The sequence below is a fragment of the Hippoglossus hippoglossus genome, chromosome 13 (genome assembly GCF_009819705.1).
Source record: "Hippoglossus hippoglossus isolate fHipHip1 chromosome 13, fHipHip1.pri, whole genome shotgun sequence".
NCBI lineage: Eukaryota > Metazoa > Chordata > Actinopteri > Pleuronectiformes > Pleuronectidae > Hippoglossus > Hippoglossus hippoglossus.
Genome location: NC_047163.1, coordinates 39,973 through 67,671, shown reverse-complemented (window position 1 = coordinate 67,671; position 27,699 = coordinate 39,973). Strand labels below are relative to the sequence as shown.

At 42.1% G+C, this 27,699-nt stretch overlaps 3 protein-coding genes and 1 long non-coding RNA gene across 8 annotated transcripts; 1 reads left to right on the top strand and 3 right to left on the bottom strand.

Annotated features, from left to right (window-relative positions):
- Positions 1-3,646: 3,646 nt before the first annotated feature.
- On the bottom strand, positions 3,647-8,750 carry LOC117772432 (transmembrane 4 L6 family member 5-like). 4 transcript variants are annotated; one of them, XM_034603551.1, is made up of 6 exons: positions 8,613-8,750; positions 4,812-4,988; positions 4,670-4,738; positions 4,434-4,588; positions 4,159-4,351; positions 3,647-4,012 (listed from the first exon to the last, which is right to left on the bottom strand). In XM_034603551.1, the coding sequence occupies exons 2-6, from the start codon at positions 4,986-4,988 to the stop codon at positions 3,992-3,994; spliced, it is 615 nt and encodes a 204-aa protein (XP_034459442.1). In that variant the 5' UTR covers positions 8,613-8,750; the 3' UTR covers positions 3,647-3,991. The 4 variants fall into 4 exon arrangements, with proteins under 4 accessions (XP_034459442.1, XP_034459443.1, XP_034459444.1 ...); XM_034603552.1 differs by lacking the exon at positions 8,613-8,750 and adding an exon at positions 5,073-5,473; XM_034603553.1 differs by lacking the exon at positions 8,613-8,750 and adding an exon at positions 5,093-5,473.
- Positions 5,551-7,965, top strand: LOC117772433. Its single transcript, XR_004615775.1, has 3 exons — positions 5,551-5,669; positions 5,765-5,767; positions 7,708-7,965. It is a non-coding gene; the product is annotated as an uncharacterized LOC117772433 (long non-coding RNA).
- A 633-nt stretch (positions 8,751-9,383) lies between the features above and the next one.
- On the bottom strand, positions 9,384-16,096 carry rnf168 (ring finger protein 168). 2 transcript variants are annotated; one of them, XM_034603549.1, is made up of 9 exons: positions 15,933-16,096; positions 14,222-14,398; positions 13,296-13,491; positions 13,142-13,212; positions 12,289-12,444; positions 12,062-12,150; positions 10,179-10,248; positions 9,478-9,987; positions 9,384-9,431 (listed from the first exon to the last, which is right to left on the bottom strand). In XM_034603549.1, the coding sequence occupies exons 2-8, from the start codon at positions 14,354-14,356 to the stop codon at positions 9,508-9,510; spliced, it is 1,197 nt and encodes a 398-aa protein (XP_034459440.1). In that variant the 5' UTR covers positions 14,357-14,398; positions 15,933-16,096; the 3' UTR covers positions 9,384-9,431; positions 9,478-9,507. The 2 variants fall into 2 exon arrangements, with proteins under 2 accessions (XP_034459440.1, XP_034459441.1); XM_034603550.1 differs by having other exon boundaries at positions 9,478-9,984.
- An 899-nt stretch (positions 16,097-16,995) lies between these two features.
- On the bottom strand, positions 16,996-23,356 carry LOC117772430 (oocyte zinc finger protein XlCOF6-like). Its single transcript, XM_034603548.1, has 6 exons — positions 23,107-23,356; positions 21,681-21,888; positions 20,079-20,464; positions 19,224-19,281; positions 18,230-18,995; positions 16,996-18,002 (listed from the first exon to the last, which is right to left on the bottom strand). The coding sequence occupies exons 1-6, from the start codon at positions 23,221-23,223 to the stop codon at positions 17,207-17,209; spliced, it is 2,331 nt and encodes a 776-aa protein (XP_034459439.1). The 5' UTR covers positions 23,224-23,356; the 3' UTR covers positions 16,996-17,206.
- Between the last annotated feature and the right edge of the window lie 4,343 nt (positions 23,357-27,699).

Sequence of the window (27,699 nt, the reverse complement as noted above, 5' to 3'; positions counted from 1 at the left end):
ACAGAAGTTTGGCGGTGATGGGACAATTCACACTGGAGTTATGACAACATCGTGTCCTTTGGCGAAGGATGATCCTTCGCCGCACCTCAACGTTTAAACGGTTTGAGGAAATGTCACAATTCTGACCATGGTCAAATGACTTGACTGAGCTCTTTTGAGCTGTATATTGTAAAGCAGCCAGGAGCAGTGCATCAAAGTATAAAACATGTCACTTCCTGTAGCCAGCAGGTGGCGCTGTGATTTTAAGTCATAATTTCTGTGTAGATGTCATCAGGCTGGGACACTTGTCTTACATGTCTAGTTTGGACTCGATTGGTCCATGTATGTCCGAGATACAGAACCTCGTGTTTTGATGGCGTGTAATCAAACTTTGAGGACACGCCACGGTCACACCGTGTGACGAAAAATCGATCTTTGAGTTAGTTTTTATCTCAGTCTTGTTGTGATGACACTCATCTCAATTTGAGGTTGATCAGATAAAAGCCCTGGGACAAGTATATCAAAGTATAAATGTGGAATATGGGCAAAATGGCCACTAAAGTCAAAATGGCGGGCTTCCTGTTTGGTCGAGCATATCTATCCAAGAGACTTATTTGTTTTGTTATGAAAAGACACATGTCCCTGTCGATTTTTGTACATTGTCGGCCAATCGTATTGCCGGGGCTGCACTTTAGGGGCGCTAGTCAGTTATTATGCCACGCGCCATTTCTTAAAAACCATCTCGAATGTCTGCAGGGGGGGGCTGTTGCTACACAAATGTAGTTTGAGGGAGTTTGAACCTCCAACACCGAAGTTATAGTAATTTTCGTGTGTCATGGCGAGTTGATGAACTTTGATGCCACGCCACTATTATGGCGTTTGACGAAAAGTCACAGTAATCTTATGCCTTCATTATCAATGTCTTGAGACCCATTTGACACAGGTTTGACGTGGCTGCGGGCAGTGGGTGAGGAGGAATACCTCCACGTGTAAGACGTTCCAAAAACAAGACATTTCCTGTTGCACCAGGGGGCGCTGTGATTTTAAGTCATGATTTCTGTGTAGATGTCATCAGGCCGGGACTCTTGTCTTACGTGTCTAGTTTGGACTCGATTGGACAATGTATGTCCGAGATACAGAACCTCGTGTTTTGATGGCGTGTAATCAAATTTTGACGCCACGCCACGGTCACACCGTGTGACGAAAAATCGATCTTTGAGTTAGTTTTGATCTCCGTCTTGTTGTGATGACACTCATCTCAATTAGAAGTTGATCAGATAAAAGCCCTGGGACAAGTACATCAAAGTAAAAATGTGGAATATGGCCAAAATGGCCACTAAAACCAAAATGGCGGACTTCCTGTTGCGTTTTTTCATAATGCTCCTTGAGACTTTTTTTTATGATTGGTCACGATACACCTGGGCTACGATTTTTGTGAAGATCGGTCAAAGGGAAACCTAGGGGCTGTGTTCCAGGGGGCGCTGTTGAGCCATTTTGCCACGCCCATTTCAAATTACTCCAGAATACGTAAATTTTCACCACTTTCTAATTTTGTGCAAAGTTTGGTAAGAAGTTCAGCATGTTAAAGCCCTCAAAAAGCCAAATCACTTTAGTCACAATAATCCTTTCAATTTCAATAGGGCCTCTCACCATTCGGTGCTCGGGCCCTAAATATGGTATTTAAATATGTTTTAAGATGGAAAAAAAACTTGGCATTGTTAAAAACAAACGTAACATTCAGAAATATACTTTAAGAAGGAAATATAATATTTTAAGATTAAGTCAGTAAATAATGACCAATCACTTCTTCTCTCACCCTGTTTCCTGTCTCTGTAAATAAACATTAGCCTTATTGATTGCATTGATCACTTTATATTATATATTATATTATTTATATATATTTAAATAGGCTTCCATATTTTACTGCAAATGTGATTATTTCTAATATTTGGATTAATGAAAATATTTAAAAGTAATAATAATAATTTCCTTACATTTGATTACAGTATTTACACGATGGTGGATGGTGATGATGGATCGAGCTGATCGAGGATTATGAACACAACTGGACTGCTCCTTCATCTCCATCACACATTCTGTAGAAACACTTTAAACATGAAGTTACAAACTGGTTCTTCTCATGTAGTGAATCCTGTTGTTGTGTTGTTGTGTTGAGGTGTTGATGTGTTGATGTGTATGTTTGTGTTGATGTGTTCAGTTCCATCAGCACCTGTTGGACTTGTGTCCTGGGAGAGGATCCTCACATGGACTGAGCTTTATTCACTGATCATGAAGTTTTCTATTTGACTCTAGTTGAGTGAAGAACAGAGGAAGTTGCTCCTGTTAACATCTATGAGACAACTGGGAATATGAGACAAATAGAATGTGATTGATTGATATTATCTGATATACACAGATGATAATAGAATTCTAATTTTGGTACTCATATATTGGTTGTGTTAACTTGTATTAGGTTTGAATGTGTTACTCCTCTCCTGTTTACTTTAGATTTAATGAATTTAGGTGGTCCGGGGGCAGACACAGTTCCTATAGGATAGTATGAGGGATACTATGAGGGTGACTGCTCTAATAGAAGCGCAGAGAAACGTGTAAGACTGCAAACTCTGCTTCCTGGTCTCAACTCTGGATTATTACGGTGAGTACTGTCTAATAACTTTGCCATATTTCTAGAATGAGAGCTGCTCCATCCAAACTGGGATGAATGCAATCTCTCCTAATCAGACCAGGTTTTCCCCAAAAACTTCGCCAATTATCAGCGAAGCCCTTGTGATGGAAATCTGGAAATACAAGAGGCTGGAACACCAAATTTGTCTTTGTGTATTTTAATAGGGGCTTTCTGCAGAAAGGATCAACACAGAGAGTCACAGGGATCTCGGAGTGAAGATGGAGAACAGTCAAATGCAAGGATCTTATATAGGAGAACTAAGGCTGTTTGTCTGAGCCAGTTCAGGCTGGTTCTGTAGGCGCAGTTTGAGAGAGGAATGTAAACATAGAAAACTGATTTACATATGTTTCCTTTGGAGATAGAGCAGACATAAAGTAATAAAAAGGTCATAAACGTTTCAGGTCATAAAAGTTTCAGATCATAAACCGTTCAGGTCATAAAAGTCTTTAGACAGGTCTGCAAAAACTTACATTTCAACTACAAAATAGGTTTCAACCACACTTAGTTATTTTTCCACTACACCCACGTTGTTATTTGGACACCACCTTGACAGCCAGTGCTGAAAGGATGACGTACACACCGAATCAATATAGATTTTTGTGACGTAGTCAGATGTTGTTACTGCCGACGTAAATAATAGAATGCCAATTACCACAAAATATATTTCCTCACTAAACATTTAATTTCAAACTTAAAATAATATATTTCCATCTTAAACCGTTAACTGATGATGGGGGGGCATCCTTGTACGTCTAGTTTTATGTTGGTTTCAGTGTATTTTATCGAGCTGTGATGTTAATTCTTATCATTTGTATCATGTGTGTGTGTGTGTGTGTGTGTGTGTGTGTGTGGTGAGAAAAAAGCTCAACAAAGGATTACGAAATGTAAAAAAGTGCACATCATGTCAATCAAACTCAAAAGATGAAGTTAAACACATGTTGACATGAGTAAAACTATGTAACACAACACAATGTTTAGGAAGAAATACACAATCAGTGAAAACACTCAGTCATACACTTTATTACTCACATGCTGCCTGACACACACTTATCTGACTGATACAAAACAAGAACATTGACGAATGACAAGTTTGTGTCATATATAATTTATATATATATAAATAATATATCATCATAATAATGAACCCTAATTAATAATAATTGACATTATTTATCTTTAAGTCTTATTTTATCCAAAGTGCTTCTGTGCTTTTCAAAATAAAACAAATTTTCAAGCTCAAAGATTTCAACCCATTTCAAAGATTTTATAACTTGATATCATGAAGTGTTGAATGTCGTCCTCATTCAGGATCCACCAGGGGGCGTCTTAAACTGAGACTGGACTGACCTGTAAACACACACACACACACACACACACACACACACACACACACACACACACACACACACACACACACACACACACACACACACAAAGTTTATATTATTTTATATTAATGTTTGGGGTTGAACCTCAGTTTCTCACTTACTGACCTTGTTGCCGTGGAGACCTCGTCCCAGCAGCAGGCCCAGCACTGAGTTCAGGACGTTTGCTGCACAGAGGAGAGTCTGCAGCCCGCTTGCACCCCCCATCACACTGAACAGAACTACATTCCACTGAACCACAGCACGAGGCTGCAGACACACTCCTGACCACAGGGTGGCATTGTACAGGTAACTTGATTGACTGAAGGACGAGAGACAGCAAGAGTCAAAACATGTGGACATTTTCATTCGTGTGTGTGTGTGTGTTAGTGAGAGTGTCTCACCAGTCATGAAGGGGCCGCAGTGGGACCCCCCATACGGGGCCAGTGGTGGTGTTGTAGAGACAGAGGGGCCCCTGAGTGAGGCCAGTAACACTGACCAGACAACAGCCACCAGCTGCCACCAGACAACCCGTGGAGTTCAGCACCTGACACAACATCTGTAAAAAAAGACAAAACCTTTTCAAAAAATAATCCAATTATCCACCTTTTTGATCTGAGACCACACCCCCTCAGCTCACCTGACGCCTGAATGCACAGCAGCCTCTGGTGCCGCTGCTGCGAATAGACGCTCGAGCTCCAAGAAGAACCTGGAACCAGTTTCAGCCATGTTTAACGTTCACTGTTTAATTTGACGATACAACTCAAACAACGCAAACGTACCAGAAAGCCTGACGCCCAGAGACCTGTGGCCCATGTGGCCTCCCTGGTCACATGACCCTCCAACAGGAAGTTGGTCTTCAGCTCAGGAAGCAGCAGCAGGATGTTGGACAACATGCAGATGATTGCCATGGGAACCAGAGACATGCCCACACACTGTAGACACCTCGACACACACATCTGTTGGGTTCACATGACGACACGATGAAACAGGGCCAGGGCTCCTCCCCCACATCTTTGATCTTTATACAATCAATTGATGACCTGAAAGTTGTCACTCAAACCGTCCAATCAGCTGATGAGGAGGTTTGTAATATAGGTCAAATAAAGCTGGAGTTCTTCAAGGATCTGTGTGAGTTTCTCATGGTTCTTTAGTGGAGTTCCTCTGGGTTCTGATGTTGGTCCTATATTTTTGAATTTTCATGTACAAACAACTAAGTGAACATGTTACAATGTTCAACTGTGTTACAGTGTGTGCATCTGGTGAGAGAAAGTTATTTATTTAAAATTGCTCAGAGTTTGTTAAGACGTTTCATACGATCTCTGGAGAGTCCAGAGTTTCTCCACATGTTGACACATTAAGCAGCAGGAGATTCTGTTCACAACAACAATATAGCCTCCATACTTTTATTTTCGTATTACTCAAGGTCAATAAATGTTTCATTAACTACAAAGTATTTGTTTTTAGGTTATCTTCTCTGTTTATAGCCTAAGTTAAGAATATTGTTAAAAGTTCTTTACAGTTTGTATAAATCTTTCTGAGCTGATTTCACTGGTCTCTTCATCTATTTAAACCATCAACTTATCTTTTAGACTCTGTCCCAACTGGACATTTTAAGGAAGTTTTTCCTCTCATCAACAGTTCCATATTAAATCAGATTAATATTTGAACCCTAACCCCCATTCTCCAGCCCTGTGACCAGGATATCATCAGAAGAGCTAAAGCTTGTGTGCAGTGTGTTGCGCCACATCAGTGAGGGCAGCAGAGCTACTGCTGTAGACATAGACAAAAAGACTCAGCCTCCTGGATGCTGTCCTCATGCTAAGGGAGCCTGGGCTGATGTGGAGGCCTCCACAATAAGAAATTACTGAAGGGAAAGAGGTTTGGTGATTTCACCAGAGGAACCGACAGCTGTTGATCCACCTGCTGAGATTAGCACCAAGGAGTTTGAGCATCGAACTGATGACAGCGTCCCTGTGTTAGAGCCATAGACTGTATATAAAGAGGTTAGAGCCTGTTACAGGTGAGGACATGGTTCCAGGGGTGAGAGAGCGATTTGGTGTGGATACCAATGCTGTCGGCAGCAAGGAGAGAGGAGGAGGAGGAAGAAGAAGAGGAGAACCCTGTGCCATCAATCTGTACTTTAAAGACTGGTCTGCTGGTTTCAACAACTTTGACCTTTCTCTGTAACAGGATCTTATGATCTGTGGGGTCAGATGCTGCACTAAGATCCAACAGGACCAGTAAGAGACAAGTCCATTATCTGAGGACATGAAAAGGTCGTTAGTAACTGTTAACAGCTGTTTCTGTGATGACTCTAAATCCTGACTGAAGGTTTTCCAACAGATCGTTTCTGTCTCAGTCATCACAAAGCTGGTTAGCAACAGCTTCTTCTAGGGTTTTGGAAATGAAGGTTTGATTTGGGTCTAATCAGCTACAACATCTGGATCAACAGTGGGATTTTGAAGCAGAGGTTTAATTACAGTTACCTTAAAAGCTTGTGGTACGCAGCCGGTTAACAAAGACATATTAATCTGATTCAATATGAAACTGTCAATTAGGGTGAAAACTTCCTTAAACAGTCCAGTTGGGACAGAGTCTAAAAGACAAGTTGTTGGTTTAGATGATGAAACTAGTGACGTCAGTTCAGAAGATCAACTGAAGAAAAGAGGTCCAGATATAAATCTGGTGCTACAGGTGGTTCTATGGTTTCTGGACCGTGGATCTGTGCTGTTTATGGAGGTTGTGGATTGTTTCCTTGATGGTTATAATTTTATTGGTGAAGAAGTTCATGAAATCATTGCTTCTCAGAGTTAGAGGAATAGATGGATCAGTAGAGGTGTGACTCTCTGTCAGCTACAGAGCTGAAGAAGAACCTTATCTTCTTCTATTAATAAAGAATAATAGGAGCTTCTGGCCTTCTTGTTATTTATCAGACTATCTCTCCAGGCCAGGTGAAAATCATATTGACGGGTGGAACGCCACTTCCTCTCTAGCTTCCGTGATGTCTGTTTTAAAACACGTGTTTGAGAATTAAACCATGGAGCTAATCTCCTGATTTACTTTCTTCTTTTTTAGCAGGCCACAGCGTCAAGGGTTGTTTTTAATGAGGCTGCTGTTCTATTAACAAAGTTATCAACTAGTGAGTGGGTTTATTCACATGTTGGGTGAAACCAATTGAGTCTATTGTTGAGTTAAAAGCTGAACTAAGGCTGTTGTTGGCAACATCTACATGAATGTTGAAATCACCTGTTATAATGATTGTATCTGTCCTAAGAACGAGCTCAGATAGAAACTCAGAGAATTCAGAGAAGAATTCAGAGTAAGGGGCAGGAGGACGATCTACGATAACTAGATGAACTGGTTTATGTGATTTCAGGCTGGGAAGTATGAGGCTGATTATAAGATTTTCAAACGAGTTATAACTACCTGTCGGTCAAGAGTTGATAAGTCTGATTTAACAATAGATCATTAATAAGTAGGGATTTTGGATTGAGGGAGCTGATATTTCATAAACCGCATTTTATACTTCCGTTTTTTGGTACTCATATATTGGTTGTGTTAACTTGTATTAGGTTTGAATGTGTTACTCCTCTCCTGTTTACTTTAGATTTAATGAATTTAGGTGGTCCGGGGGCAGACACAGTTCCTATAGGATAGTATGAGGGATACTATGAGGGTGACTGCTCTAATAGAAGCACAGAGAAACGTGTAAGACTGCAACTCTGCTTCCTGGTCTCAACTCTGGATTGTCAAGGTGAGTACTGTCTAATAAACTTTGTCATATTTCTAGAAATAAGAGCTGCTCCATCCAAAGTAGGATGAATGCAATCTCTCCTAATCAGACCAGGTTTCCCCAAAAAACTTTGTTAATCATCTATTCTACAGTATGAAGCCCACGTTGTTTTGTGGACAGCAGCTCGACAGCCAGCGGTGAAAGGATGACGTGCGGCTGTGATACCCACAGGGAAACATTTGACTGCATTGTTGTCCTTTAGAGAATTCCAACAGCTCTTATTATGGTGGATCCTGAAATACTTTTGGGTTATTTCACTCAGTTAAGGTTCTGCAGCAAAATGGACAATTCAAACAGCAGCTTGTCTTTCTATGGCCACATTCATTTATTTTACTACGTCACTAATGTTGTACTTGTTACCTCCCTCATATTCTGCAGGTATCTCTGACTCCAGATGACAATTATTTTTAATATTGTTATTTATGATCTTCATCATATCATATGAATGTTGCTATCATTCATAACATTTTACATATAATCATCACTTATTGTCTTTATTCCTGGACTCTCTCCTCTATTGTAATCCTCTATATAATGAATTTGAAAGTAACTTTAGACATTTAATAAAAAATGTAATAAAAAAACGTATAGTGATAGAATGAAGATAAGATTAAAAAACTATTTTTTATTATTAGGTTAACATTTTCAGTTAGACACTGAAATGTCTGTTTACAAAATAAACAAACAACTTTTATGCGTCAATGACAGAAAAATTACAAATGATAGTTTAACAATTTCAGCAATTCCTAAAAAAAAGTCTGATAAAAAACATTGAAATAAGACTCACAGTGCCGAGCCGCTGATCCACTTCAGTCTGAGGAACAAACTTTTAGAACGTTCACACAGAAACAAAGACACGCCCACAGCTGTGTGGAAACAGGAAACATCCTGATGCCAATAAACCTGAAGCACCCCTCTGTCCTTGGGGTCCAGATGTTCACTCACACATCTGGTCACTAAAGACCAATAACAATCATTATGGATTAATTAAACAATGTGATCAGATGGCGACAGTTAATCAATACAAGGTATGATCAGAGCAAACCAGTGAAAGAGGTCAGAGGTCACTTCATCCTTTTCTCTATTTTCAGTTCTCGTCTTATTTTAGATCAGTTTGAGTCACAGAGCAGCGAAGACTCATGGGAGTCTTGTCCCCCCGCCACTGTTTCCTGAATTTCAGAAAAAGGGACATGATTCAGTCTGAGTCAGGGGTTCAAACACACGACACGTCTGATCCACGAGGACGTGATGAGCTTCACACGTCGATCACATGACCACAGAGGAACCACACAATCCTGAACATGATGAAACTTCCTCTGAAAACATCTGTTTACACTTTATTTTATTTCATCGGAACTGTTTAACTCTTTACGATTGTTTAATCAAGTCTCATCGGTCGTAACTATAAACATTTAATCGTCAAGTTTTCAGACTGAAGATAAAAGTCGAGCTGAGTCATGTGTCGTTGACGTGTGACATCATCAGACATCCAATCAGGAAGACACAAATCTTCTGGATGAACACATTTTAAACATGTGACAAAATCACGTGACTGAATAATTTTTGTTTTTCTTTATTATAAGCAATGAAAATATGAAAACGTCAGGGAGAGAGAGGGAGAGAGAGAGAGAGAGAGAGAGAGAGACAGAGAGAGAGAGAGAGAGAGACAGAGAGAGAGAGCTTCAGCTGCTCATGGAGAACATGTCAGTCAGGGTGGTCTGTTTCTGTCCCCTGCTGGAGGAGGACGAGGAGGAGGAGGAGGAGGACGAGGACGAGGACGAGATGGAGGAGATCTTCGTCATCTTCCTTGACGATCTGTTAGGCGTGGTGACACCAACCTTTCCTCCTTTGTCGCGGAGCGGGTAAGCATCAGCAGAACCTTTGCGTCTGTCTGTGGTTCTCAGTTTCTCCTCGTGGTTGAGTTCCTTCTGGAGGAGCTGAGCGAATCGTCGATCGCCCTCCTCCTGTTGCCGCTGTGGACTCAGCAGCTCCGACTCCAGCCCCCCCACCAGAGATGAGGAGGAGGGGCAGCCTCGTTTGGAGGTCGTCGCCTCCTCGTCTGTTATCTCCAGGTCAGAGTTTGTCCTCTTAGTTGATGCAGGTCGTCTGTTTTTCAGCAGCTGATCGTCAAGTCGCTGCTGCTGAGAGACGACCACGTTCTCCTGAAACAACACAAACACTCACTGACGCCAGTTCAGTCCATCTCATTGACCTTTGTTTCTATCGTCATTAGAAAAGATTAAAATTTTAACTGTAATTTCAAACTTGAATCGTCATGTTTCAGTACGACATGATTAACGACATGTCACCTACAGGTGACTAACCTGTCGTACCAACAACCTGTCGTACCAACCTTGTTGTCGATGCTGTTGGAGGCAGAGCTGCAGTCTGAGGTTGTTTTTGATGAAAGAGGACTGAAGAACCTGAAACAACAAAAGCAAATGGTTTTTTTTGTCTTTTCACTCCTCTGACCTACAGGTGGCACTAAAGCGAGAAGAAACCCTGCACTGCAGCAACAGAGAAGAAGAAACAGTAACACATCACAGACTAGTTCTTTTCAAAGGTCTTATTTAATATTTTGTATGTTTTAAAATGTTTCTTTCAAGACGTTATCATGTGCACAACAAGTTCTCACAGGCTCCCTTCTAGCCATGCTCAAAAATATTTAGAAAGAAAATAGTTCTTTTCTGCACAAAAGCAGAAATAATAATTAAAAAACTTAAGTAATAAAATAAAATATACACCTAAAATATAAATTATAAACTAAAATAAAATATATTAATGAGTAGAATGAATGAATGAGAATTTAAGTAATACTGTCACTAGGCAATTGCCTGCTCCATCGCCCCATCCCCCGAGGTCCACAACCTGGGCGTTATTCTTGACTCCACCTTCTCCTTCACATCCGTCATCAAATTCGCCTTCTTTTACCTCAAAAATATCTCCAGACTCCGGCCTTCACTCCCTGACTCTGTTGCAGAAACCCTCACTCATGCTTTCATCACCTCCCGTTGGATTACTGTAATGGAGTTCTGTTCGGTGTACCTGACAACATCCTGAAACGACTTCAATATGTGCAGCACATCACGCCGACCCTCATTCACCTCCACTGGCTCCCGATAAAGGCCTGCATCACTTACAAACTCCTCCTGCTCACCTATAAAATCCCTCCACGCTCTAGTTCCACCATATTTAACCGACCTCCTCCAACCCTACACTGCACTCAGAAGGCTACGGTCCTCAAACTCAGGTTTGCTCTCCATCCCCAAAACCAAATTGAAAACCTTTGGAGACAGAGCCTTCTGTGTCGCAGCCCCCACCCTCTGGAACTCTCTCCCTGCTGAACTACGCAACACTGAATCTCTCAACATTTTCAAAAAACTCCTCAAGCACCACCTCTTCACTAAGGCCTTTGGCCTCTGTTAATGCTCCACCCTCCTGTTCTGTAATTGATTTATTCTGTACTTGTATTATCCTTTTTTCTTTTCTCTACTGTTTTGTCCTCACAAACATGTAAAGCGTCCTTGAGTCCCGTGAAAAGCGCTATATAAATATAAGCCATTATTATTATTACTGTTAGTGGTTGTGCAAATATTACAAGGCTCAATCTTACCACCGTTTAGAGGAGTTTAACAATCTTCACGATGGTATTGAACTGTGGTCAATGAACAGCATTCTCACATGTGTCCCTGTGGTCCAGGTGGGAAAGGGCAATATGAAGGGAGATGACATCTGCAGTTGACCTGTTTGGCCCGTAGGTGAACTGAAGTGGGTCCAGTGATTCAGGGATGGAGGAGGTGATGAAGCACCGTTCAAAGCACTTCATGATGGTGGAGGTGGGTGCTACTGGGTGGTAGTCGTTCAGACAGAAGGTTTTGGGTTTCTTGGGAACAGGGACAATTATGGTCTCCTTGAAGCATGCAGGGACTACAGACTGGAGCAGTGAACATGTGTCTGTGAATGTCTGTGAACACATCTTCCCTGGATATTACAGGTGGGGTCCGGTCCTCCTGGGCCTCCACAGCCGGGGAGTTGCTCTCAAAGCGATGCAGACACCACATCAGCACTGCTGGTCTTTCTTTTGTAGTCTGAGATGGTTTTTAGTCCAGCCCACATGTTCCTCGTGTTGGAACCCTGGTAGTGAGACTCCACTTTGTCCCTGTACTGTCTCTTGGCACTGCTAATAGCACCCCTAACCCGATCTGAAATCTGTCAAACTGAAATCCAACGACTCACCTGTCGATGGATCCGACTTCCTTCTGTCTGTTAGTGGGAGGAGTCACGTCAGCAGGTGGGATGTTACCCTGAGTGACCGGCGAAGAGTTCTGAGGAAGATGACGATTTAACAATCAGAGCTGTGACTTTAGAATCTCTCAGCCAATCACTGAGTGACTTAGCTGATGATGTCACTGTGTTTGAAACCTGTATCTTTATTAGTAGCACAGGAACATGACAACACAGACCAGCTGGTTATTGAGGAGTCTGGCGAGTTGCTCATCTCCTTCTCGTCTCCTGCTCTCCTCCTGAAGCTCCGCCTCCTCCTCCGCCAACAGCCTCTGGATCAAGTCATCGCTCGCCCTTCTCTCCTCCTCCTCCATCACTCGCTTTTCCTCCGTCAGCTGAAAATACACCCACTTTTGATAATTTATTCTACACCCACACCAAATCATTTATACCCGAACTCTTTGATCAATGTATCTAAGCCCTAACCCTAACCCTTCTTAGTCAATGAATTACTTTAAATATAGTGGTTGAGTAATTTAATGAATTTATCAGAGAGAGAGGGAGGGAGAGACAGAGAGAGACAAAGATAAGTAATTCAAATTAATGGATATTCTGACTTTCACCATCCAGGTGAACAGTCCCATGTCCATGTGTGATGAGTTCACTCTTTGCATGTTAATATATTTGGCCAATCAGATGGAGCCCGGCTGCCCTAGATGATAAATGAACTGGTTTTTCCTTCATTTAATCATTGTCAGAACAAGAGAATAAGAGAATAGAGAGACAACAGAGAACTGGGAGGCAGCTCCTTCAAATCTTGCTCGGCCTCCTCCGACTTAATTCTACTGTGGAAACTTCACGTGATCCAATTGTCCAGAGTCAAATTCATCACTATGAGCGGTTGATTATATAAAAGAATTGTGACGCTAATTTATTAACCTAGGGGGAAAGTAACACACACCCCCCCTCTCAGCTGACATTGACACAAATGTCAGAAATCAATAATCAATCATAAACTACAAATAAAAACTTTTTTTTATTTCAGACATTTTAATTTGACAATTGATCAGTGAAGACTGAAGTGAATCTTACCTTCATGATCTGATCCTCGTATTCCTGTCGGACTTCACCAGGACGACTGACTGAGGGAGCACACACCAACACTACACACAGACACACACACACAGTTCAGAGTTATGGTTTATTGTGGGAGGAGTTATTGTTTTATTATGGGATGTGTGGGTACCTCCTGGGTCGTCCTCGTCCTCCTGGCCCTTGAGGCGGCGTTCACACTGCAGAGGGAAGCTGCTCTGGATCTGATGCCATAGCTGCTGATCTACCAACGTGTTGTTCCTGCTGTTCAGACGAGCCCACGACGAAACTCTCTTCCTGCACATTGGACAACACAGTGTGGACTTATCCACCGTCTCCAGGAAACACACCTGAGAGAGGGGAGACGAAACTGGATGAAAAATTTGTATCATGATTATAGTGAACAATATTTTCAGTTTTATCACGTTTGTTAAAATGGCTGTAAATGTTCAAAAGTTACTGATTCACAAACTTAAGTAATTTCTAAGTTTTATATTGACATAATATATATCAATAAAAATGATGATGGTATTTTAATTATTTATCGACGATCGACAACTTGTTACAGATGTTACAAAATGTCCCAGTCGGGACAAAATATCAGTGTTTGTTAAACACACACGTGTCAACAGTGGATGTTAGGATCTGCTGCTGTTACAGCTTCACCTGCTGCTGCTTGTTCCATGTTTTTACAACACAACAAATACTGCCTCTTGGAAATCATCAAGGTAAGTAAATAAATAATAAAATGAATAGTGATCTCATTATTTTGACGCTCTTCACATCAATGCACTAAGGCTTGTGTGGTGAAAAATGAATTATAGCCTAAAATATCCGGTTGGCCCCACTGGACCCCCTTAGAAGCGCCACTGCATTAAGGTGCAGAGTAATGCACCTGGTCAACACGTGACTCTGCTCCTCTGATGTTTTCTAATCAACACCCTTAGATCTTTATAGAAACCTGCTGAATTCATATTTATGTTCCTGGATCAACGGGGCGTCGCATCTTCTGCAACAAACAAGTTAAAACACTGCGTCATAATCTGCGAGAAGAACCGAAAGTGTGTGTGTGTGTGTTACCTTGCAGAAGGTGTGTGTACAAGGCAGTGTCACAGGTTCGATGATGATCTCCAAACAGACGGGACAACGACAGTCATCCAGAGACAGTGGACGTCCCACCCCTCCTCCTTCCTCCTCTTTTGAGACTGGAGACATCCCCCTCCAGTTAATGATGTCCAGCACACACAGGTAACACACCTGTGTTAAGACAGAACAGGTGGAGATCAGCTGACTGAGCAGATTTTTTAAAAATAAAATAAAAACCTTTCAATTTCAGAAGTGAGGCCATTTATACGTGAATCAAGTATTTGTGACGCCTCCTGGTGGAAAAACACTGTGGTTATGTACCCTATTAAGAGAAGAACCACAGACACTTCCTGGTATTACCCACAAACACCTGCGGCAGGATCTGTGGTTACCAAGGTAACTTCACGTCTATCATACGCCATGTATAGAATAAATTACAATGCCTTTATTGTCATTGCACAGCTGTACAATGACAATGTTGTGTGTCTCCCTGAGAGTTTCACACAACATATATAAAACAACAAGCAAAAGTATCGTCAAACAGATTCAGTGGCCCACCGCGGTTTCAGAATTATGACAGTCGCACATTATGAATCCGGTATCCCTGTTCCGTGCTGTATTATCCTGCCGCATGTCCTCCCTCCTCACTACACCACTGAACTGCTCTCATTTTACACAATAAACACCAACACTAATCATAAGTTATTCGGATCTGAACAATACTAAAGTTTACTTTGTGTTCGTTTGATTTGCTCTAGAGTTTACACTATATGGACCAAAGTATTGGGACACACCTCTTAAACATCAAATTCAGGTGCTTCATTCAGTCCCATTGGTTGGACCCTGAGTTCCAGTGAAGTTAAATCTTAATGCTTCAGCTGACCAAGACATTTTGGACAATTCTGATCTTCAGACTTTGTGGAACAGTTTGTGGAAGTGTTCCAGGACTCTGCTCGGGTCCATTAAGGCTCGGCTGGGTGAGTTTGGAGTTGACGAGCTGGACTGGCCCCACAGAGCCCTGAGCTCAACCCCGTCACTGAACTAGAAGGGAGAGTCTCAGCCCTCTGGTCCAGGGTCAGTGTCTCACAAATATCTTCTGGAGGAAGGAGCAGAAATTCACACAGACACAATCCAGAGTGTTGAAGAAGAGTGAAGCTGCTGCAAAGAGGGGACCAGCTCCTTATTAATGCCTATGGATTTAGAATAAGTCATAAAAGCTCCTATAGGTGTCCCAGTACTTTTGTCCATATAGTGTATACGACACGTATTTAAACACACTGGAAAAAAGGAGTCCAACATTATGTGCACATGCAGTTTATCTGCTACACAACACGAGACGTGACCCACACAGTCAGGATCAGGGTTAAAGTGACAGTTTGTGTGACTGTCCATTCAGCTGATGACAGAAATAGGGATTGATCATGAAGACCTGTCACGAGCTCATCAGGAACTTTTCTAGAAGTCAGGACAATCCCGAGTTTTCCTGAAGGCAGCATCAGTTGCTGCTGACGCGGCTGTTGGTCACAAACGACGATTTAAATAAAGTTTAATTATGTTTCAATAAAGTTTAACTAGGTTTATATAACTGGACTGAAAGGTCAAAGGTGAAACCCCCGCGCAATGCTACTAAACTTAGCTTCAGCTGATGCTAACGTTAGCTTCAGGCTAACACCGCTAACCATAACAACAAGAACTTCAGACTCACCGCGGAACCGAAGCAGCTCCTCGGCTCAGCTCAGCGTCGAAACCCGGGCTTCAGTCCCGGGCCTGACGGTCACTCACCGGAGCAGAACCGGAGCAGAACCGTGTTTACCGGACGAGAACCGGAGCAGAACCGTGTTTACCGGAACTCTTCCTGCTAACACTGAGAACCCGCGTGAATCGCCTGTTTGTGCGCATGCGTCACACAGTCCCGGCGCTGCCTTCAGGAGCGTCGTAAATCCCAGACATGATCAATATTGATGATTGGAAAACAAAATGATATTTTTATATGAAGTTCACAACTTTTCTTCTGCAGTTTCTTCAGTGTATTAAGATATTATTTGATTTGAATCAGTTTTATTTCCTGCACCAAAGTCTTTCATTTGACTGGAAAGTATTTGTACAAATCCAAGCTTTAAATTAAATGATCATGTTTGATGATCTTTCTAAAATCCTGAGATTTTGTTGGATCTTCTTTGTTCATTTCACACTTTACAAGTCATTTGTATTTAAAAGAATTAACATCTATTTTCATTACCATCGAAATAATCTCTTCAGCATCACAAACAAAAACACTTTCTGAAACTAGATGTTTATTTATTTTATGAGAAAAACATATTTATAAACATACAAGCGAATGTGATCGATCAAAACAAATGAAATGTTTCATTATTCACATGAACTGAATCATTCAGAGGAAAATATTTCTCTGGAAATTCGTTTCTATCATAAAAAAATAAAACAAAAGTAATATAAACACAAAGAAAACAAGTGTTCTCTTCTCACACTGATGCTATTTAAATAAATCTATATAAAGACGATCAATCACTATGTATACAATCAGTGAATGTATATAAAGATGGACGATACGTCCGATACCAATGCTGCTATCTTGTGTTGATGATGTAATTTGCAGTCAGTCTGTGCAGTAAAGGTCGTGGAATGGATTCGACCAATCATGACGTCTCAGCCTGTTTTTATATCATCAAATAACTAATTCAAACCAAACTGATCAGAAACACTTGAACCAACATCAGTGAGATAAGAACGACCTGAAATGACAGAAACATCTTTGACAAACATTTATTAAACGTCGTCATTGATTTTTTTTGTTTGGTCCCTGTCCCATCTGCTAACATGGAGGAGGTTTATGACCTATACTGCAGCCAGACACCAGGGGGTGATGGAGCTGTCATGTGGTCCATCTTTCATTGAAGTCATGGCTGACGCAGATTGAGGCCATTTATCCCAAATCTTTATTGATCTCTAAGAAACCTTTCAGCTGTTACTGTTTGTAAACTCTTGTGTCCATGGGAACTCGTCCCTGTGTTTCCTCTGTTTGTTGCCGGACTCGAGGTCGTTCAGGCCGTCGTCTCCACAACAATGTTTCTTGAGCTGCCGAGAGTCGGAGAAGCCCTGACTGCAGCGGTCACAGGAGTACAGCTTCACGCCCGTGTGGATCTGCATGTGAGACTTGAGCTGGTTGGACTGCCTGAACTTCCTGCTGCACACCACACACTGATAGGGTTTCTCTCCAGTGTGGACCAGCAGGTGGCGGTGGTAGTTCTGTGGCGTCCTGAATTCTTTCCCACACTGTTCACACCGGTGAGGTTTGACTCCAGTGTGCAGCAGTTGGTGCTGCTTCAGCTGTGACGAGAGCAGAAACCCTTTCTGACAGATGCCGCAGACGTACGGCCGGTCGCCGCTGTGCTGCCTCATGTGGTACAGGTACATGTGTCGTAGGTGGAACGACTTCCCACAGGTGTCACAGGTGAACTGTTTGTTCTCTGCATGACTCTTCTCGTGCGTCCTCAGCGTGGTGCTGCTGCTGAAGCTCTTCAGACAGATTTTACAGCAGAATGGTTTGACCCCGGACGAACTGCGTCTTCCCTTCCCTCTGTCCATCCCTCCGTCTTTACTGTGATGAACCAGCTGCTGGTGTTTCTGCAACTGACAGTTGTAGAAAAACGTCTTCCCACACAAATCACACATGAATGGCTTCTCCACTCCGTGAACCAGCATGTGAGTCTTCAGAGCCCAGGTCCCGGTGAACCCCTCCCCGCACTGATCACACCTGAGACACAACAGAAAGTGAAGGAGGAAGTTACAAATATGAACAAAATATTTGTTTTGTTATTGCTTCAGTAAAAATGTTGTTATTGCCTAACACCAACCTTTGCCATAGATGGCGCAAGGATTATTGAACACATGTGTCAACCCATGTCTTTGGTCTGAGTCTTATTTATAAATGTAGAACTCCTAACCCTAACCACCTTCTTGTGTTACTGTTGTTGTTATTACCTGAAAGGTTTCTCTCCATTGTGCAGCCGCAGGTGTCTTTGCAGGTTGTACTTGAGTCCGAAGCTTAGGCCGCAGGTCTGACACATGAAGGGTTTTTCTCCAGAGTGGACGATGGCGTGCTGCAGCAGACCCATGCGACACTTGAAGGCCTTGTCGCACTCGCTGCATTTGAACGGTCGCTCATCTGAATGCGATCTCTTGTGAACGCGAAGGTTGCTGGCGGTGGAGAAGCTCTTCCCACAAGTCTGACACATGTACGGGCGGGCACCGGTGTGAACGGTCTGGTGCTCTCGGAGGCTCTTCTTCCGTGTGAAACTCTTCCCGCAGACGTCGCACATGAAGGGCTTGACTTTGGCGTGCGACAACTCGTGATAGCGGAGAGCACTAGAGGAGGTGAAGGTGCGGTCGCAGGCGTAGCAGCCAAGTGGCGTCTTCTCGAGCCGGTGGGCAGCCTGGTGGGCTCTGAGCTGTCGCAGAAGTCTGAACTTCCTGTCGCACTGGTCACAACGCAGCAGCTTGTCGGGGTCATTCTCCTGCGCCGCCCTCAGCTGGTGGCTCAGCTGGTGTTTGTGCAGCGTGGTGATTTTGTAGAAACCTTTATCACACAAGCTGCATGGAAACGGCTTCAGGTGACACGACGCATGTTTGTTCAGCTGATGTTTCTGATGAAAACCTTTGTTACACAGTTCACAGAAAAACCTCTTCTGTCTGTACAACTCCCTCCTCCTCCTCCGCTCTGCCTCCCTCTGCTGGTCATCAGTCAGCCCTGCACCAACACACAGGGTTTTTATTATATACACAAAACACACAAACCATCACCTCAATGGTTAATGGGGCCCCTATCAGTGGGAATCCTGTCAGTGGGGCCCCTCTGTCAGGATCCCTCCTGACAGAGGGGCCCCTAGGGAATTGATTGTACATTTTTTGTAAATGTGAATTTCACTTCTGAATTCTTTTGTCCCTAATTGGTTCGTGTAGATTTCAGACGTCTCACCTGGTCGACTCCTCGTCTCATCTTCATCTTCAACAGTTTCTCTCTTCATCAACGATTTCTGAAAAACACAAAAGCTGTTTTTCAGACATGTCGTGACATCCCAACAGAACTGGGTCTGGATTTTCCCCAGTTTTCAATTCATAAATGCACAACACTGCCGACACATTCACAACAGCAACAAATGGTAAATGTGAGGGGATGCCGGTGCTCATGCTATAAACAAAAACGCAAGATCTCCGCAGCAAAATACTTCCTGCATGTCTGCTGCTCCACCCCTTAACTGAATCCTGCGGAGGATTTGTTTTAAGCGAGTCTTAGCAGAGAATCTCCTCCTGCTTCATTCAAGAGTTGGGGTTCCGATGACACCACACAAACAGTATGGAGGCATGTTGTGTTTTTTATGTCTGAAGAAGAGGTCACCATTTACTTCAGTTGTATTGGATTCTGCTCTAACACAGTTTACCCCTGAAACCTCATCAGTGTTTTATGGACTCAAACACTTCACTGGAACTTGGAACTGTCAATTAGGGGGAAAACTTCCTTAAAAAGTCCAGTTGGGACAGAGTCTAATAGACAAGTTGTTGGCTTCATGTGTGAAAGACAATCTGTGGAGAAAATCTGGAGCCAATTTTCCAGAGATCATCTGCAGGACATCTCTGAAAACGGCTTGTTTTTCACTGGTCACTTCCTGTTTTTACCTTACCTGTCCGTGCTCTCTCATGATGAGCACAGTCATCTGACGACAAATAATAAACCTTTAATCAATCAATGGATAATCACATCGATCAGAGATTAGTTCATAAAGGGGGAGTGACGCGACAGTGATGTATTGATCAGTATTGATCTCACACTTACATCCACAGCTGGTTCTTCTTCAGGTGTAGCCAGATCTTCACTGACGTTCAATGATTCACCTGTGAGCTCACCAATTGGCTGATCATTAACCACAGGAAGTGATGTCATGTGTGAAGAGGACTGGATCAAATCTGGTGATCGATTTTGAATCGATTCTAAAACCACCTCAGTCTCGATGTCAGGAGGGGGCCCATCTGGTCTCTCCTGCAGCACTTGGGGGCCACTGCTGCTCTGGCCTGTGATTGGTGAGGCGAGCGGCTGGCTGATGATGACCAGGGGGACCTGGGGGCCGCCACATATTGTTTTAGTGGACTTGAGGATGGCCATGGCGAGAGCAGCAGGGTTACCTGCTGATTGGTCGATGTCCAGCGACAGAGCACGCCCATCTGTAAGATTCAAGTTCATTAAAATAAAAGCTTGATTATTGATATAAAAAGACAAAAATCTAACAATAAACACCTTAAATTATATTTCATTTAAACTTCGTATTAAGTTTAATAAAGTTCTTCTTCCATCCTCTGTGTTTTGGGGATGAATATATTTGAGTTTCTTTGGTGGAAGCTCTGAAATAAAAAAACTTTAACCATCAGTAAATGTTTGAAAACAAATAATGTCACTGCTGAAACATTTCAGCACAACTTAACAACATCAACTAAAGTTTGTTTTAAATATTTATTCAACAAAACCAAACTGTTGTCAAACTATTTTTAAGCCTCTTTACCGGAGACCCGAGAACATGTGTCACATGACCAATCACCTGTAAACAGTCTACTGTGCAGTTGGTTACTTACAGAAAATACTACGAGATGCGTTCAGGTTCCCTCCCCTCATATTAAGATGCATTCAGGTTCCCTCCCCTCATATTAAGATGCGTTCAGGTTCCCTCCCCTCATGTTAAGATGCGTTCAGGTTCCCTCCCCTCATGTTAAGATGCATTCAGGTTCCCTCCCCTCATATTAAGATGCATTCAGGTTCCCTCCCCTCATGTTAAGATGCGTTCAGGTTCCCTCCCCTCATGTTAAGATGCATTCAGGTTCCCTCCCCTCATATTAAGATGCGTTCAGGTTCCCTCCCCTCATGTTAAGAAGCGTTCAGGTTCCCTCCCCTCATATTAAGATGCGTTCAGGTTCCCTGCCCTCATATTAAGATGCGTTCAGGTTCCCTCCCCTCATGTTAAGATGCGTTCAGGTTCCCTCCCCTCATGTTAAGAAGCGTTCAGGTTCCCTCCCCTCATGTTAAGATGCGTTCAGGTTCCCTCCCCTCATGTTAAGATGCGTTCAGGTTCCCTCCCCTCATATTAAGATACGTTCAGGTTCCCTCCCCTCATGTTAAGATGCGTTCAGGTTCCCTCCCCTCATGTTAAGATGCGTTCAGGTTCCCTCCCCTCATGTTAAGATGCGTTCAGGTTCCCTCCCCTCATGTTAAGAAGCGTTCAGGTTCCCTCCCCTCATGTTAAGATGCGTTCAGGTTCCCTCCCCTCATGTTAAGATGCGTTCAGGTTCCCTCCCCTCATGTTAAGATGCGTTCAGGTTCCCTCCCCTCATATTAAGATACGTTCAGGTTCCCTCCCCTCACATTCCCTGTGATGTTTAGGGCACCAACCTGCTGGTTTGATCTTATAGAGTGTCTGAGTCTGGCAGTTCTTGGCTGCAAAGTTCTCCTGGCTCTTCAGTTCAGACTTCAGATGTTTCACTTCGTCCTTGCAAGCTTTGTTCTCTTTCTCTAAACTCACATACAGTTCTGTAAAAACTCTGCAGATTTTACGAACAGCCTCTCTTGACATTACGCTGAGGACGGTGTTCAGCTGAATCTGCAAGAAATGACATAAAATGAATCAAATCTCTTCTGTGTTACCATCGTGTTCAACTACTGACTGAGGAATATTTATCAGCTGACTGTAATATTTTTATTATATCAGATTAAATTACATTATTCAATAAAAAACTGTGTTTTGTCAGTTCGCTGATATAAACTTGTATACTCTCATATAAACTTGTATACTCTTGTATTTACAATGAAATATACTTATTAACTGGTATACCCTGATATAAACACCTATATACTCTGATATAAACTTGTATACTCATATAAACGTGTATACCCTGATATAATCTCTTATACTTTGATATAAAAACTTGTATACTCTGATATAAACTTGCATACCCAGATATAAACTGGTGTACTCTGATATAAACTTGTGTACTCTTGTATTTACAATGAAATATACTTATTAACTCGTATACCCTGATATAAACACATACGTACTCTGATATAAACTTTTATACTCTGATATAAACTGTTATACTCCGATAGACTCGTATACTCTGATATAAACATATATGTACTCTGATATAAACTTGTATACTCATATAAACGTGTATACCCTGATATAAACTCTAATACTTTGATATAAAAACTTGTATACCCAGATATAAACTGGTGTACTCTGATATAAACTTGCATACCCAGATATAAACTTGTATACTCTTGTATTTACAATGAAATATACTTATTAACTGGTATACTCTGATATAAACACATACGTACTCTGATATAAACTTGTATACTCTTGTATTTAGAATGAAATATACTTATTAACTGGTATACCCTGATATAAACACATACGTACTCTGATATAAACTCTTATACTCCGATAGACTCGTATACTCTGATATGAACATATATATACTCTGATATAAACTTGTATACTCTGATATAAACTTGTATACCCTGATATAAACACCTATATACTCTGATATAAACTTGTATACCCAGATATAAACTTGTATACCCAGATATAAACTTGTATACCCTGATATAAACACCTATATACTCTGATATAAACTTGTATACCCAGATATAAACTTGTATACCCTGATATAAACACATATATACTCTGATATGAACTCTTATACTCTGATATAAACTTGTATACCCTGATATAAACATATATGTACTCTGATATAAACACTTATACTCTGATATGAACTTGTTAGGATTAGTACACGGATGTACAGCCTGTCCTCACCCCGGTGTCCTCCCTGTCCGTGTGTCCCAGTGTCTCCTGGAGGACACACACAACACACTCCACCGCCGCCGCCATGATGAGCTCCGTCTGACCGCAGAAACTTCGAACCGCCGCCATGTTGCTCCGAGGCAGTTGTTGAGCTGCAGCTGGACTCGGAGCCGCAGGTTCGGGCGGAACTCCGAGAGACGTCGGAGAGGAGGGAAGACCGGAAACTACTGTGACTTCACATCCGGGTTAACTTCCGGGTCAACATCCGGGTTACCTGCCTTCTTCTTCGGTTACGTTCGGACAAACCAGATCACCTCCTTCCCTAGCCACTAAATCACCTCCTTCCCTAGCCACTAAATCACCTCCTTCCCTAGCCACTAAATCACCTCCTTCCCTAGCCACTAAATCACCTCCTTCCCTAGCCACTAAGTCACCTCCTTCCCTAGCCACTAAATCACCTCCTTCCCTAGCCACTAAGTCACCTCCTTCCCTAGCCACTAAATCACCTCCTTCCCTAGCCACTAAATCACCTCCTTCCCTAGCCACTAAATCACCTCCCTCCCTAGCCACTAAATCACCTCCCTCCCTAGCCACTAAATCATCTCCTTCCCTAGCCACTAAGTCACCTCCTTCCCTAGCCACTAAATCACCTCCCTCCCTAGCCACTAAATCATCTCCTTTCCTAGCCACTAAGTCACCTCCTTCCCTAGCAACTAAATCACCTCCTTCCCTAACCACTAAATCACCTCCTTCCCTAGCCACTAAGTCACCTCCTTCCCTAACCACTAAATCACCTCCTTCCCTAACCACTAAATCACCTCCTTCCCTAGCCACTAAGTCACCTCCTTCCCTAACCACTAAATCACCTCCTTCCCTAGCCACTAAATCACCTCCTTCCCTAGCCACTAAATCACCTCCTTCCCTAACCACTAAATCACTTCCTTCCCTAACCACTAAATCACCTCCTTCCCTAGCCACTAAATCACCTCCTTCCCTAACCACTAAATCACCTCCTTCCCTAGCCACTAAGTCACCTCCTTCCCTAACCACTAAATCACCTCCTTCCCTAACCACTAAATCACCCCTTCCCTAGCCACTAAGTCACCTCCTTCCCTAACCACTAAATCACCTCCTTCCCTAGCCACTAAGTCACCTCCTTCCCTAACCACTAAATCACCTCCTTCCCTAACCACTAAATCACTTCCTTCCCTAACCACTAAATCATCTCCTTTCCTAACCACTATATCATCTCCTTCCCTAGCCACTAAATCATCTCCTTTCCTAACCACTATATCATCTCCTTCCCTAACCACTAAAATCACCTCCTTCCCTAGCCACTAAATCACCTCCTTCCCTAACCACTAAATCACCTCCTTCCCTAGCCACTAAGTCACCTCCTTCCCTAGCCACTAAGTCACCTCCTTCCCTAACCACTAAATCACCTCCTTCCCTAGCCACTAAGTCACCTCCTTCCCTAACCACTAAATCACCTCCTTCCCTAGCCACTAAATCACCTCCTTCCCTAACCACTAAATCACCCCTTCCCTAGCCACTAAGTCACCTCCTTCCCTAACCACTAAATCACCTCCTTCCCTAGCCACTAAGTCACCTCCTTCCCTAACCACTAAATCACCTCCTTCCCTAACCACTAAATCACTTCCTTCCCTAACCACTAAATCATCTCCTTTCCTAACCACTATATCATCTCCTTCCCTAGCCACTAAATCATCTCCTTTCCTAACCACTATATCATCTCCTTCCCTAACCACTAAAATCACCTCCTTCCCTAGCCACTAAATCACCTCCTTCCCTAACCACTAAATCACCTCCTTCCCTAGCCACTAAGTCACCTCCTTCCCTAGCCACTAAGTCACCTCCTTCCCTAACCACTAAATCACCTCCTTCCCTAGCCACTAAGTCACCTCCTTCCCTAACCACTAAATCACCTCCTTCCCTAACCACTAAATCACTTCCTTCCCTAACCACTAAATCATCTCCTTTCCTAACCACTATATCATCTCCTTCCCTAGCCACTAAATCATCTCCTTTCCTAACCACTATATCATCTCCTTCCCTAACCACTAAAATCACCTCCTTCCCTAGCCACTAAATTATCTCCTTTCCTAACCACTAAATCACCTCCTTCCCTAGCCACTAAGTCACCTCCTTCCCTAACCACTAAGTCACCTCCTTCCCTAACCACTAAATCACCTCCTTCCCTAGCCACTAAGTCACCTCCTTCCCTAACCACTAAGTCACCTCCTTCCCTAACCACTAAATCACCTCCTTCCCTAGCCACTAATTCACCTCCTTCCCTAACCACTAAGTCACCTCCTTCCCTAACCACTAAATCACCTCCTTCCCTAGCCACTAAATCATCTCCTTTCCTGTGTGTGTCTGTGTGTGTGTGTGTGAGTGACAGAGTTCATGGTTGATCTCCAGTCTGTTGAAACTCGAACACTGTCGCCCTCTTGTGGTGATGATAATTACTTTTCAGTGAAATTAACGATTCATTCGATCAACAGAAGAAAACACACGTTTTAATTCGGGTTCGAGGCTTTAAAGGCCAGAACTCTATTGTTTTTGCTTCGGTTTGCTTCGGTGCAAATTCCCTTGAGATGGAATGAGCTAGAAACACGAAACTTGGCAGAATAACTGGAATTGGAGACTGGGATATAAATTGTTTTTATATAAACGAGCAGGATTAGTCCAAAAACATGACAGCTATTAACCAAAAACATTTCACAATGGGCGTAGCTTAACAGGACATTGGCCATAACTCATCAACATTTGGTCCAATCATCATCACACTTGGTAGATCTTTGTATCATGTTCAGAAACAGGCGGAGCAAAGCAGGCCACGCCCCTCTCCCCGTTTGTCTGATTGACTTGAAATTCCACACACAAGTCCAGCTAACCCTAACCCAAAACTGTCAGCCATGATGGATTTTGGTTAATTTGCATCCAGTACAAAAAACAGTAATGTCACATCTCCTTTTTGATTTTTCAATCAATCAATACCAAATTCCGTCTAAAGCATTGTGAGACTGAGATACACATTTCTATAAAAAATAATCAGGATTGGTCAAAAATCACGGCCATTATTAACAATAAACTTTTGCTAAGGGCGAGACTTAGAGGTAAATTGGCCATAACTCTTAAAATATTTGTCCAATCATTGTAAAACTAATTACATATGTTTATACCGTATTGTAAAATAGCCGTGTTTAAGCATTTTGAGTGACCAAAAACGTTCCTATTGAGCCGCTTTCTCCTATTGAGCAATTTAAGGCCCGAACCCACTCATTGCTGCTTGTGGCTATATATTTTCTTATTTTTACAAAACGAAACATCAGAATCGGCTGACACAGATTTACTGAACACTGATTGGACCTCTACTGATGATGTCATCTTGTTCATAACTCACACACTTATATCACATTTTAAATGTACCAACATATTTCAAATCACAGAGGAAAACTCATGTTCGTAAATTACATTTAAACACTTTACTCTGGTGGTGATGGAGGTAACACTGAATCAGAATCAATCAGATTACATTAGTGTGAATCAGATTAAATCTGTTGAAAAGAAATTTAATCAGATTAAATCCGATTTAGTCGGTTTAGATCAGTTTGAATCAGGTTAAATTTGAATAAATCAGATTGTATTAAGGTGCACCAGATTCAATCACATTTAATCAGTTTAAATCACTTTAAATTACATTAACATGGTTAAATTTAGGCTGCTCGATTATGGTAAAAATCATAATAATCATTGAGTTTGGAAACATCACATATTTATTTAACTTTGAAGAATAATTAATCCTATTGGCTTAATGTAAACAGATTAGCGTCTACACTGAGACCGCAACATGCAGCAGAACTGCGGCGTAGTTTAAATCAGATTTATTCCGTATTAAGATTTAACATGTAAAAGACAAATTTCATGATATTATTTATCTGTAAAATGATTTTTGGAGAAACCACAGAAGCCAGCTGTTTACAGAGTGATGTCATGTTTGCAGTTTTCTGCTACAGAACTTGTTTTAAAATCAGTTTCATCCCAGAACCTGAGAGTGTTCACAATCTAATTCAAATGATACGTATATTAAAATTAATTATTTCTAATAATATGAAATAGAAACACATTAATATCATTTGTCAAAATAGGATTATTGCTCATAATATTATGACGTCAGTGTGATGTTACTGTGATGTCACGGTAATGTCAGTGTGACGTCACTATGATGTCACGGTGATGTCTATGGGATGTCACTGTGCTCTAACTATGATGTCATTGTTATGTCAGCATGATGTCACTGTGATCTTAGTGTGATGTCATTGTGATGCCACTGTGATCTAAGTGTGATGTCAGTCTGATGTCACTGTGATCTTAGTGTGATGTCATTGTAATATCAGCATGATGTCACTGTGATCTAAGTGTGATGTCATTCTGATGTCACTGTGATCTAAGTGTGATGTCATTGTGATGTCACTGTGATCTAAGTGTGATGTCAGTCTGATGTCACTGTGATCTAAGTGTGATGTCATTGTGATGTCACTGTGATCTTAGTGTGATGTCATTGTAATTTCAGTCTGATGT

Excerpts from the sequence above, each read along its gene's own strand:
- LOC117772430 (XM_034603548.1), bottom strand. The coding sequence starts at position 23,223 with ATGGCGGCGGTTCGAAGTTTCTGCGGTCAGACGGAGCTCATCATGGCG. Across the intron at positions 21,889-23,106 it reads CGGACAGGGAGGACACCGGG|ATTCAGCTGAACACCGTCCT; the intron begins GTGAGGACAGGC and ends CATTTCTTGCAG. Across the intron at positions 18,003-18,229 it reads AATGGAGAGAAACCTTTCAG|GTGTGATCAGTGCGGGGAGG; the intron begins GTAATAACAACA and ends GTTGTGTCTCAG.
- rnf168 (XM_034603549.1), bottom strand. The coding sequence starts at position 14,356 with ATGTCTCCAGTCTCAAAAGAGGAGGAAGGAGGAGGGGTGGGACGTCCA. Across the intron at positions 12,445-13,141 it reads ACGAGGATCAGATCATGAAG|CTGACGGAGGAAAAGCGAGT; the intron begins GTAAGATTCACT and ends GTGTATTTTCAG. Across the intron at positions 10,249-12,061 it reads GAAGTCGGATCCATCGACAG|GTTCTTCAGTCCTCTTTCAT; the intron begins GTGAGTCGTTGG and ends TTGTTGTTTCAG.
- LOC117772432 (XM_034603551.1), bottom strand. The coding sequence starts at position 4,988 with ATGTGTGTGTCGAGGTGTCTACAGTGTGTGGGCATGTCTCTGGTTCCC. Across the intron at positions 4,739-4,811 it reads TCTGGGCGTCAGGCTTTCTG|GTTCTTCTTGGAGCTCGAGC; the intron begins GTACGTTTGCGT and ends AACTGGTTCCAG. Across the intron at positions 4,589-4,669 it reads GCTGTGCATTCAGGCGTCAG|ATGTTGTGTCAGGTGCTGAA; the intron begins GTGAGCTGAGGG and ends CTTTTTTTACAG.